The 13,291-nt window shown below is 40.2% G+C and overlaps 1 protein-coding gene across 1 annotated transcript in view; it reads right to left on the reverse strand.

The window, feature by feature from the left end:
- The window catches only part of ankrd13b (ankyrin repeat domain 13B), a 51,922-nt gene that overhangs the window by 35,317 nt on the left and 3,314 nt on the right, over positions 1-13,291 (reverse strand). Inside the window, exon 2 of the mRNA XM_037775231.1 lies at positions 12,069-12,210. Within this exon, the coding sequence (XP_037631159.1) occupies positions 12,069-12,176 (108 nt within the window). The 5' untranslated portion in view covers positions 12,177-12,210. The remainder of the gene's footprint in view (positions 1-12,068; positions 12,211-13,291) is intronic.

Raw genomic sequence — 13,291 nt, forward strand, 5'->3', positions numbered from 1 at the left:
ATTTCATTATTTATACCTGTGCTTTTCCTACTGTTACGTGTCAACATATCTCAGTAAAAGTTAGGAAACAACCTTATCACATTTCTCATTATAACAAGAAAAGCTAATATTTCTCTTCTCCGATAAAACCACACTATACTTCTGATCCTAGACAGTCAGGCTCACACAGTGTACCTGTTGGTTTTCTAAGCTAGCTTGTAAAAATCCACTTGTAAGATTTTTGGTGAGAGTTAGATGAGAAGATTGATATCACTCTCTAAGTTGAGAGCGATGTCAATCTTCTCATCTAACCTATTTCCCAATATGTTGACCTATTTCCTCTTTAACCAAAACCCCTATCAGAAAGAGTAATTAATTGTAAAGAGAAACACTGTGCTACTGCTGCTGCTGTGACCATTTTAATGTGATAACTTCCTTTTAGAGCTATTCTTACCTTACACTTTTGCAGGAATACTTGTGAGACTTGTCATTAGTATGCAGACACCACGAAGCATTTTGTCTGTTCTGTTGTTCAACTAGAAAAAGAAGTGACGTTATAATGTTGCATTGTTCCTTCGGTGTGGTTTCTGAGAATCTGCTCTCCTTATAAAAATGGATAAAATCTCCCCATCAGCATCATGTCAGTCTGTTTCATTAGAAAAGAAACTGATAGTTCCTTGTTATAAGACAAAGACTTTGCATTTATAACGAGAATTTATTTTTGTGGCAGCTCTGCATGTGTTGCATACAAATGTGACCTAATAGAAGCACAGTGTTGTTGTGTTTTCTCTTTCTTGCATTCGTTTATCTTCTTATATGCATTCTTCCTCTATTTCTCTAAAACTTCTTTAAAACTACAGCACTTTAAAAAAACTTTTTCTTACAGATCTGTATCTCTGTCCTTGCTCTATTTTGGTTTTCTTCGCCTCATCCTCACAATTTATTCATTTGCACCATTCACTCTTTATTTTGTCTTCTCTCTCCTTAACCTATATCTATGTCTTATAATTAAACTCTTCTCTAATTATCCTCTACTTTCCTCTCTCAGTTTCAATCGTTCCCATCTTGCCCGCCCTCAATAGTGAGCTCAGTGGAGGTTGCATTATTGATAGGCATCTCTAACTGTGGCATCTGCTCCTTCTCTCACTCCCCCTTCCTCCCTCTTTCTCTCCCCCTTGCTCAGTGTGTGCCTGGCCTGATGCAGCTTGGCAGGTACTTAGGCCAACATCAATCTTTCATACGAGCACCACACACACACACACACACACACAAATATGTGCATATACTGTACAGCAGCTTTCCCAAAATGTTTGTGTATGGGGCGCACAGGAGCAGAGGGTGGCTATGGGAGGGAGGAGAATAAAAATAACTTTTCCTCCCCCCCTCTGCCTCCCGTCTCGCCTCTGTGATTCTACATGCAGAGCAGACTTTGACAAACGCTACACTGCCATGAAACCCTGATCCATTTTCAATGTGGCACCGCTTCAGATGGGACGGGACTAAACCTGCGTCACAGATGATAGTGAGCAGAACAAATGGTGATGATAACCCCGCAGAAGAGTAACAAAACCTCTCACACTCATCTTAACACAGACATTCGTTTCCCACTTGTGCAGGTGCATTAGTGAAATCGAGCCGTAGAAATAAAACCAAATGTACCAAATCATTAATGAAAATGCTAGAATGACCTACATTCCAGCATATGTAATTTCTCTGTTTCACTGCAATAAATTCAGTTTACCGTCATCCCCGTCATCTCGACAGATAGATACGCAGACAGACAGAAAGACCCACAGTAAGAGATAGAGAAAGTACAAACGGGTGGGATGCGGATGGACCTGTCAGAGAGTTTCTCTGATGTTTATCTAAAAGGTGATGACACCTGTTTGTTGCAGTGAGCTGACAGACCTCACCAAAACGCAAGGAATAACATGCAGGGCGACACAGAGAGAGAGAGAGCACTTGTTTTCCCTCCTCACACTCACAGATGGAGAGAGCAAATCTTTTTGTTTGAAACAGATCGTGCATACGCTTTAAAAGAGTATAATCACACAATGTAGCGGCTGTAGCCTATTGGAGTGAAGCACCACAGCTGTCACTTCCTTTCTTTCTTGTGTTTGTGTGTTTGTGCGTTTGTGTGTATGGGAGCATGTGAATTATGATGCAATTTCAGGTACATTTCAGGGTTTCTGGTCTGGCAAGAGATGGTCGCACTTAGCCTGGGCTGATAATGAAATCAGAGGGTCATTTTCTCTGAGACATGTAGCATTTAGTCCCCTTAGAAAAATTGAAAGCCATGTTAAAAGTCCATATAACTGAGAAATACAACTGCTTTGTGTGAGCTGGTTTAGTCTCTTCCTTGTGTGTTTGATGATTGTATTTGCTGGGTTTTATTTCTATTTAAACTGTAACTGGTGTGCTGTCTTGGCCCAGGTCTCCTTTGTAAAAGAGATTCTATCTCAAGGGATTTCTTGGTTAAATAAAATGGAAAATGAAAAAATGAAATGGCAGAATATGTGCTGGTTATATTTAAGGGAATATAATGATGGCTTAAAATGTATTTGTTTACATTTATTGGTACTTTTGGCTGGAAAAAAGGTCACGTGAGAAAAGATGCGTAACCACAGATGTAGGATGCAGATTTTGCTATCCAAAAAAGAATTAAAATGAGTAAAACCAACTACTAATTGTAACAGTCACAAAATGGTCAAATTATTGTACATTATGGCACGTTTTGCATTACATATAACGTACAGAGGGCAAAATTATCGTACATCTAGCAACGCTGTTGAAGATGTATAGACTTGCTTAAACTTATATACACTGGAGTCCACTACCAGTAATTGTTATAATCTGTCAAATAAAATCACTAATCACAAGCCTCACCTTCGGCTTAACTTCCTCTGTATGACCATGGTCCAGAATAGCATCAATATTACTGCAGCTGATGCAACCAGCTGCTCTCATGATATATCTACTTGAATTGCTCCACCTGGGGCAGCTGCTAACCCTCAAACTTTTTCCTCAAGAGAAGCAGAGCCTCAGATTTGGAAGAACAAACCCTCATCTTAGTTTTTGCTGCTGCTGCTCAGACACATGCATACAGCAGAGCGCTGCACAGTGTAGGCTGCAGGCAAATGAGGCTGGAGAGATGGCATCCTCTGTGAATATCAGGGGAAACACCATAATGTCTCCGAGCTGAATATCCTCACCACTTGTGGGCTGCCTCCATCTTTGAATCATGAACAGCAGAGGGGATAAAGCCTATAGTATCATACCTGTCTGACATTTTGACTGTGAAGAGGGTAAAAGTAGATCCACTGTTCCAGGGCCAAAAAAGCTGCATTGTACCATGGCAGTCTTAGGCTTGCCAACCCTCCAGTATCCTTTTCAACATCCATTTTCCTCAGTGGCTTAGCAGTATGATTTCCTGATAATTAAATCTGACTCACCAGGCGCCTTTTTTGAAAATTTGGACAACCAGCCCCATCAGACACTCATCCCAATGTCCATACAATATTGCAATGGCACATGGTCTTGGTCTTGCATTTACATTATATAGCGCCTTTCGAGTTCTCCGACAACTCAAAGCACTTTACACTACACGCCAACATTTACCCATTCACACACACATTCATACACTGATGGCAGAGGCTGCAATGCAAATGCCAAGCTGCCCATCAGGATCTAATCTATATGCTCACTCACACACACACTCACACACCGATGACAAGGAGAAAGTTGGGGTTCAGTGGACGAACTGCAGTCACCTGAGGTGGTTCGGGCATCTGATCAGGATGCCTCCTGGATGCCTCCCTTTGGCGGACTCGGGGTCCTCCAGGAAGAGCTGGAGAAAGTTGCTGAGGAGAGGGACGTCTATAATTCCCTGCTAAGCCTGCTGCCCCCGTGACCCGGCCCCGGATAAACGGAAGAAAATGGATGGATGGATGGATGGATGGATGGATGGATGGATGGATGGATGGATGGATGAACGGATGGATGGTTGAACTGCTCTACCTCCTGAACAACAGGCGCCCACAACATCAACTACAACAACCGCACAACAGTCAGTAGATATCTTAGAACAGTTCATCCTTGGTCCTGTGTCATCATGGAATTAATGAACCTGACTGGAACTTCTCCTCATTAACCGCTACATGAATAATGGGATCTGACCTTCCAGACTCTCTCAACAGTGTCCTCTGAAGGGCTATAGGCAAGGGCTCAGGAGCTGCTCAGAGTTTTTGACAATGTTCCCAGTTGAGGTCAGGACATTAGCGCCCGTGCTGAGCATGGCCTGCATGATGATGACCTCTTATGAGATGCTGGCTGGCCAACAAAACTGCATGAAAGATTAATAACTGTGCATAAAACCTACAGTCAAACATTGTGGTGGAAATATTCAGAGGTGGAGATGTTTTACCTATTGTGGAGGTGGCTACTTTCACAGGTTCAGTAACACAGGGATCAAAGAGAAATCGTGTCTAGATTGCAAAAACTTACAAACAATCTTGTGTGACTCGCCGTCCGACGACCTATCCTAACCTTAACCATTTGAAAATCAATGCCTAACCTCCTACCATCTCGCCAGAGTTTTCGCAAATCGTGGGTTACCATTCCAGAGAAATACTCTAGGCATCCTACTGGGATAAGTTGTGGCGGAAAGGACTAAATGACCCTTAACATGAAGGAAAACTATGCCCGTTCCTTCCTTGGACTTCAAACTGGGCATTCTCGATGTCCAGGAGTGATGACTTAAATGATTTCTTGAATGACTGCCACAGAAACTATTTTTATCCTCAGCATTGTTTGTGCCACTGTTACTGTAACTGTATCCTGTCTGTTGCACAGGTCTTTACTTCTCTTCTCTCTCATTGCTTATGTATTTGTTTCCACTCCTCACCACCCTAATTTCTGTCTACCCCATCTTTCCTTTATTCCATCACCAATCTCCCTTTCCTTTTACCTACTACTGCCAATCTGTGTATCTCTATTTCTCTGTTAAGAGCTTTCAGCAACTTAACTAAATCTGACCCCAACCCAGCCCTCGTGACATCTCTTTGTGGCTTTGCTACGCTGCAATTAGGACTTGGGTTTCATTACACTGAGGAAAGTAAGAGGGGTGAGGGTGGGGTTGATAGATGGATGTTGGAGGTAAAGAGGGAGGGAAGGCACCAGGGGATAGAGGATGAGGAAAACTTTATATAGTGGAGTAGATGTGATTAGAGGAAACAGGGAAAAGCGGAGAAGAGAAGAAGCTTGGAGTAGACGGGTGCAAGTAGATAGCAGATGTTTGGCGTAAAGATTCAGGCCTAGAGCGAACTCAATGAACCCTTGAGGCGTAATTTATGGCTCCGTTCCCAACCCATCGTAAGATTTTATAATGCTGATTTAACATTCACACCTTGCCGAGGGCATTATAATCAAACCATGCACTGAGCGAAAGAGAGAGCTGGGTCAGACAGCGTCACAGAGAGGACAAGAAACAGCAACGGAGAAAAAGAGCAGAGATCTTTGCTATTTCCTGCCTTTGTCTTGAGATAGCCCATCACTCTCTACGTGGCTCTGTTCTTTTTCAATCACACTGCACTTTTACGTCTGCTTGCAACCCAGACGGGCTCTGTTCATGGTCAAAGTCGGTAATTATTTCCTCCCCTCTTCTTCTTCACTCCCTTCATCACCTTGTTTGCGCCTGAACTCTTTGGTGCAGTCAATGTTGCCTCCTTGCTTACGCTATTTCACATCTACCTTTTACTGGCTGTTAGTTCTCTCCTTCACCTCAACCTTGTTTAATGAATATGGTGAACACAGCTAAAAATTTATCCCCCATACCTTCTTTTATCCCCCAGTGCTTGTTATTCTGCCTATCTCTGTCTTTCCCTTTGTACTTCTACTTCTCCACTCCTCCTGTTACTATACGTTCAGTTTCCTCTCCCTGGCTTTGCGACGTAACATCGATATCCGATGTACCAATTATTCCCCTGTAACCTGCTGTGGCAGCGTTTCTGCTCCCCTCACGCACTCACACATATAAAATCTGTCACATGCTGCTTATGGAAGATTTGTCTATATAGTCTCATACCACAAATGTTGGATAACAGGCATTTTTTTCAAAAGTTCATCAACCAGCAGCTCATTGCATTGTTGCGCTGGAAGGAAATAATAGTGCAATCAGAAATAGTGCCGGATATTTGATGCATGCACATGGTGAAATGGGATGACTCTCATCATTTCACCAATGGCTGGGCAGGCTTTAAAAAGCTCTGATACGGAGACGGCTGTAGATTATTTTACTGTGGCACAAAGCAGAGGTCAGTGATATTATACAGCTCTTCTACAGCTGAGTGGATACTGAATTCATCAGAGACCAACCATTGTCATGCAATATCTGCATACAATACTGCCTTTGTTATTTGGAGTATAACAGCATGGCCATAATGTGATATCCCAATGCCTAACGTGTGATATCATAGGAACTATGACAATGCACTGTATTGTAATAATATCATGTATATGTATTTCTAATATTCTTCTTCTTCGTCTATGCACCCCCAGCCTCTTTCTGTCATGGCTGATGCTCACAATAGAAATTTCTCTCTAAAAGTAGTGAAGTAGTTTTAAACAGTTATTAAACAGTACTAGACAATCATGGCCTGCATGAACTGGATTTAATCTGTTTCAGACCTGTTTCTACAGCATGTATGCATTGACACAGTCATACAGAAAACTTCACACTTTGTGTCCATATCATATGTTCAGCTGTCTTGTATAAGGAGATGTCTTAGTCTCAGTGTCTCCAATAATCGGACAGAGCCAGCCATTCACACGTGCAGCAGAGCACATCCTCAAGGTCCCTCTAGTCATAACTAACGGATAGCCCGCATCTCCCCACACAAAGTTGCTCACATGTAAAGGCCATTGTGACCCCTTGTGATATTGTTAACCATGACAAAGAGGAAACCATCCATTATTTAACATGAATCACACCATAATGCACGAGGCAAAAGCATGAAATAAGAATGCCGTTCTTGCTTTAGGCGTATCATTTGTACACCATGTAGTCTGTACTGACTGTAATGTAAATGCTTCCGTGTAAATATGCTACGCTCAGAGCTAGTGATGTAGAATAAAAAGTGAGAAAGACTGGTTATGGCGGGCGTAGGGTGATCAGATCCCATCAAACCAAATGTGGGACAAAGAGTATGTTTGTGTGGGACAATGTGGGACACGTTACCAAGGCTGAGAGGTAGTCTACAATTTTGATATAATGTCTATTTAACTTAAATAATAAACATTTCTATTCTGCCCCTTATCTTGTAACATCTCTATGCTTTGCCTGAATGCATGCATAGATCGGCACATCGCTTTTTGAACCACACACTTCTTGTGAGAATCATATGAACTGTGTGGCTTCATGTCGTATTCCCCCTGTGTGACATTTAAAAATAAGTGGCAAATTTCACAAAAAACTCTGAGAATCGCCGTCTACTGGCTTATAAATACTTATAAGTAGTTTCAGTTAAGTAAGTTTTTTGTTTTAGCTGCTCTTCCTTTTCTTTGTGGTAGTTTCCATCATATTCCACCTAAATCTGCAGAGCTTGTGACTTTGCAGTGACTCGCAATTTTCTCCAGTGGGCATAGCATAACAAAGACAGTGAAGTTTGAACCTGCACTTGACCCACGTGTGCGCAGTTTGACAACAAACACAGCCCCATGATGACAGCCTTCCCTGCTTTCTTCACAGCGACTGGATAAAAGCCATATTTTTTTTAAAAGTGTCTGTGCTGCAGTGGTTTGACTTTTGAAAACTAGAGCCAATGAAAATGTGGGACATCGTCTCGATATGTGGGACGTGGGACAAGGGATAAAAATGCTGTGCAGTCTCTCGTAAAGTGGGACACCTGGTCACCTTAGCTGGGAAGGAGGGGAGGTGGAAGAGTTCAGAGGACTTTCAACCAGGAGACTGGTGTGCGAGACTGGTGGTTGTTTTGTAAGTTACGTTTGTGACGTGTGTTTATTAATGATGTTTGTCACGTGTTTTCTGTACTTATATTACGTTGTTTCTGTACGCATTTTACTTAGTTTACATACTTATTTTAAGGCCAACCATGTCATTTTTCATAAACCTCAGTGGTTTTGTTGCCTAAACTTGAGTGAGTGTTTCATCTCATTCACCTTCATAGACGTGTGTAATATTCCCGCCAAATTGTGACACTGATACCGGGTTGAAATAGAATATGGTCAATAAAACCACATGGTTTACCTAATATAGATTGGTGGCCTTGATTTTCACGTTAAACATATTAAAATTTTGAGCACACAAATCTATGTCAGTGCATGTGACACAGTGTCCTAGTTAGGCATGGCAGGCAGGCCAATTAGGGCTTGGACATACTGGGTAATATTGGAGTCTTGATTTACTAGAGTGGATATATTAGCAGCTGCAGAGAGATTAACATTTTACATTTTAATTACAGTTAACTTTATTCATTATTCCTGAACATTCAACTTCCATCACTTGCCCGCAGCTATAAAAAAAATTCCTGTGCTGTCAAAATGGTTTTGAACCGACCAGAGCCATGGGAGTCCTACAATTACCCAGAATGCTTCTTGACACCTGTCATAGGCATCACACATGTGCATGTATGTGTGTTTCATGTGTGTGTGAATGACAGCAGCTCGGGGTTGGAGCATAATGGTGTGTGCCTGTATGTGTGTGTGTGTGTGTCTGCTGTCCTAGTTTAAGCACCAACACACATACACACTAGGGGCTCAGGTTACCATATAAAGTTCAGCCACAACATAAAGTGGATGCCAAATGGGTTTCCGGATGTGATGCTGACATTATACTAATTTTATTAATTAAGTAGCTTATATAAATTCAGGATGTAAAATGTTTGACTATGCAAAAAAGCACTGCGTTTCACAACACATGCAAAACCATGATGCATACTTTACGTGTGCACACACCCACACACAAGTACGTAGAAACAAATACAACAGCAAGGGATACAGAGGTAGTTTGAATAGTTACAGTTATAGACTGAGCAGAAGTTCATCAACAATGAGAGGGGAACAAGAGAAGAAAGAAGTGAAACTCTCGTTTTCCGTTGTTGTTTACTACTTGTTTTCTCCTCACAACTTGCTCTGATCTACCATCAAACACAGAGAGATGATAACTGAGGTCTAGGGTCTAGGAGAGAGCTTCTGGAAGTGGCATGAAAAGAGCATGGAATAATGGTTGTTGTGAGGAAAAAAAAAAAAAAAAAAAAAAAAAAAAGTCCTATTCTCTGGTTTTCTCTCTCTTTTTATTTCGTTTGTCGTTCTTTTGACAGCATTAAACTGCTTTAAAGCCATAAAAACAATGGAAGCTCTGAAATCCAGTATAGTCAAGAAGCCAGGGGATTCATTGAAATAGATGGTGTGTGTCGGCATAGGTTTAAAATATGCATAGATTTAAGGTCTCATAGTGTTCAGTGTTTCATAACGTTTCTACTCTGGTGAACAACATTACAGATTATATCGACATTTGTCTGCCATGATAGTTGGAACAGACGGATCTACACTGAGACTTACAATAAAAAAAGAGTCGTTATCCTACACAAGCACAAGAGGAGGGTGACTAATCGTTCTGATTTACTATAAGGATCAGCATCAAATCCTTTTTGATTCTGAACACTTTGAGATGTTCAACAGATTTGTGTTTGTTCTCACACAAGAAAAGGAACTACAAGGCAGTCAGTTGGCTTAGTTTATAAAAAGATCAGATATGATATAAAGGTCCTGGATGCAAATGCACAGCAGACGAGCAATAACGTTTGCATCATAAATATATTTATAGATGCAAGGATTCCTGAAAAATGAATGACAACGGGGTTGCGAGGGATAATTTATTGAGTTTATCTGTGTTATCCAAACACGCCAAAAGTTTCAGTTTTAGGGCTGTCCCTTAATGTGACTAATTGTCGTTTTGGTCTTAGTTGACTAAGATATCTTTAGTCAATTAGTTGTTTTTTATGCTTTTTTCATGCTGAGTGACATATTTCCAAGGAACATGAGCACATTTTTGGTAAACATAAGATTTAAAGTGGTGCTTTTGTGTGATTCTTTGTGAAGAAACTCAGTTTTACAGATCTGTCAACTAATATCAACTAATCAATTATTTGACTAAATCTTAAGAGTGTTAGTTGTCTAAGAAGTTCTTTGGTCGAGGACAGTCCTAATTCAGTTTAGAGAAGTTGATGTGAAATATTACCATATCATAATAATTAATATTTTACCAACAATTTATGATTTCATGTAAGCGTAAATCTCAGCCGAGGGTGTTGGGAATTTGGTCACTAGTTTTAGAGTCGTCCTGCATGAGCAAAAGTGTTGGATCAGATTTGGATTTTGACCAGTTGGTGGTACTAGATGAAAAGTCAGGGATCATTAGAATGAATCCTCTGGGGACCGTGAACATGAACATCTGCTCTATTTCAAATTTCATGGCAATTCATCCAATAGCTGTCACTTGTCAAGACATTTTTTAAGTGCTGGACTAATGGATCAACTTAAACCAATGTACCAATGAAGAGTCATCTGTTCATTTCAATTCAGTGTTGAGCCAGCGGGGTATGAAAATTAGTATTCAACAACTGCAAAGCAACATAATTTTGCCATCTCTGTCTCAAGAGCACATGGTTAATTTCCAGCTCCCCTTTCAATGAAATACACTGCGTTACCTCTGACATTGACTTGAATACTAGAGGTCTTAGTCCATTCTTAGAGCCTCTTCACTGTGAGGTGTATTCAGTTTTGCCATTTATATCCCAATAGTTATAATTATGGCCAACGATTAAATGGTAAATGTCACTATACTGTAGCACACTCCCTTACTGTAAATGTAGGGATTGTGATAAACCATATGATTGATGCCTTAGGGGCACTTGCTGGCCATTTTGGTGTAAAGAAAAAGCTTCAAGGGTTATGATTTTGTAACCACAGGAAGGTACGAGTGTGCATGTGTAGACAAGTGTGATGTCTTGAGACCGCTGCGTGATGCATGCACTCGGCAATCTGTTTAGTTGCGAACCTGCAGAGCATCTCTTATATAATGGCAAAGCGCTTTCATACATTTGCAAAAAAAAAGAGACTAAATTCACAAGCATGCATGCGCTTACACACTCTCTCTCGCTCACATACACACACAATAATGTAATTCTTATCATATAATCAAAACCGTTCACCCTGAGCTGAAGTACTTACACAATTTGTGAAAATATTTTTTCAAGCTTTTGATTATGACAAACATGTTCTCTGACACAACACCTTAATGATTCCATTACTGTATTTACTGTGGTGGTTGGCAACTGTTCGCCCACATGCTCAGTATCTGCATTGTCTCACCCACTCACAAATGGTTTAGGTGCTGGGTGGGAAGGTAGAGAGAGAGCCTACGGTTTTGAGTAGATCACGCAATATTGCTGCTTACACACACACACACAGGCGTGAAGCACCTCTGACTCTGACAAACCAAGCACACACACACACACACACAGAAACACTGCAACACCATCAGGGTCAGCAATTACAGTCATTTGCAGTTTTGTTCCAGGAATAAACTCCAGTTACAACTTCCCATGCATATTAAAAATTACTGGAATGATGGGTATTTTAACACAGATCCTTGACATATAAAGTATGTTACTGTGTGATTTGACAAAAAAAAGAAAATAGTATAAATGCAAGTGGTCTACAAGTGTCCCCCTCTCCACCCCACAGATAACAATTAACTGTGCTATTCCCAGTGATTTCATGAATGAGGTGCTCCATGGATCAGAATCAGAATTGTGTTTATTGCCAGGTGTAAGAGGTATACATTAGGAATTTGCTTTGGTTTTGTTGGTGCAAGTCAGCAGTATAATAACAAAAGAATAGATAAAAAAAAATAAAAATAATAATATAGATGGCATCTATACCAGCACCTATTACAGTAGGCTAAATCTATGGACCCACACACGCCCATAATAAACGCTTAGAATAAAGACACAGGCCTATATGTCTGTGAGGATAAGATGCTGATTTGATGGCTCTTCACCATGTCTCACCTGCTCGTTCGTTGCCAGCTCTTTCTCCAGCTGTCGGTGTTTGTTGTGCCACACCAAATAGTGGATAGGATAACGACTCTTCTCCGGAGTTTTCTTAGCAGAAATCATCCTCGGATCATAGTTTGCCTCCTCGACTTCTTCTCTGTGTATTGTAAGGATACTTTGTTGTTAATTTGAGCTATATAATCAAACCTATCATCCTTTTTATCGGTGGTGATGCCCAAAGGCGTAGTATAGTGGTAGCCTTTTGCGCGTCAGAAACAGTGAATGATTATTCCCTCCTTAGAATAAACAGCAAAACCAGTTATAGAATAAAACCCCCTCGTTTGATTGTCTCCGTAGAGGCTACACCTTTATTTCTTAACCACCCGTTCCTCCACCTCTCTCTCTCTCTCTTTCTCTCTCTCCTCTGCCTACTCTAACACATCTATCCTCCTCCTCTCCTCCCATCCGGTGGTGACTGAGAAAGATGCGTTGACAAGCTGCAATGAAATGTGCGCACACTCAGCCAATCCGCTGTCAGGGATGTTGAGATAAAACATATGCCTCGTGAAAAAAAAAAAGAACTGCAGAAATTATATGTTTAAAAGGGAAACTACATAGCATAATAACCCCCTACAGGAATCTCCAAGTAGTGATATACTGGAGAGGTAAAAACTGCAAAATACCATACACACAAATTCAGGATTAAAATGTATACATTTAAAGTCTAAATCTCAAGTCTAATCCTGTACTCCTTTAGTGTTTTTTTTTGTTCAATGTCATGCTTCTGCATAACATCTTGTTTGTGTTACATGCTATTTCTAGTTTTTTGTTTTATTTAATTCAAATTTAGATTTGGTGTGTTTTTGACTGTCTAGGTCCCATGTTGAATTGAATCTGGGTTTTTTTTTATTTTTGGTTTAATTCTATTGTTTTTTCGTAAATATATTTTATGGATTTTCAAAGTCTTTATCCAACAAGAGAAGAAAATACAAAACATATATATTTGATATATTAAACCCGTTAAACCCATAGGATTACAGGTTACAGAATATATTCAGGTGAAGGACAGAAAAACAAAGATAACTAAATAAATACAAATAAAAATAACATTCAAATTTTAATTTAAAATAAAAATTAAATTAAAAATTAAAAATTAAAAATTAAAAATTAAAAATTAAAAATTAAAACAAATTAAATAAAAGGGAGGGGGATTGCTCACTACTGTAATGTGACATTTA

Source organism: Sebastes umbrosus, chromosome 7 (assembly GCF_015220745.1).
Source record: "Sebastes umbrosus isolate fSebUmb1 chromosome 7, fSebUmb1.pri, whole genome shotgun sequence".
Lineage (NCBI taxonomy): Eukaryota > Metazoa > Chordata > Actinopteri > Perciformes > Sebastidae > Sebastes > Sebastes umbrosus.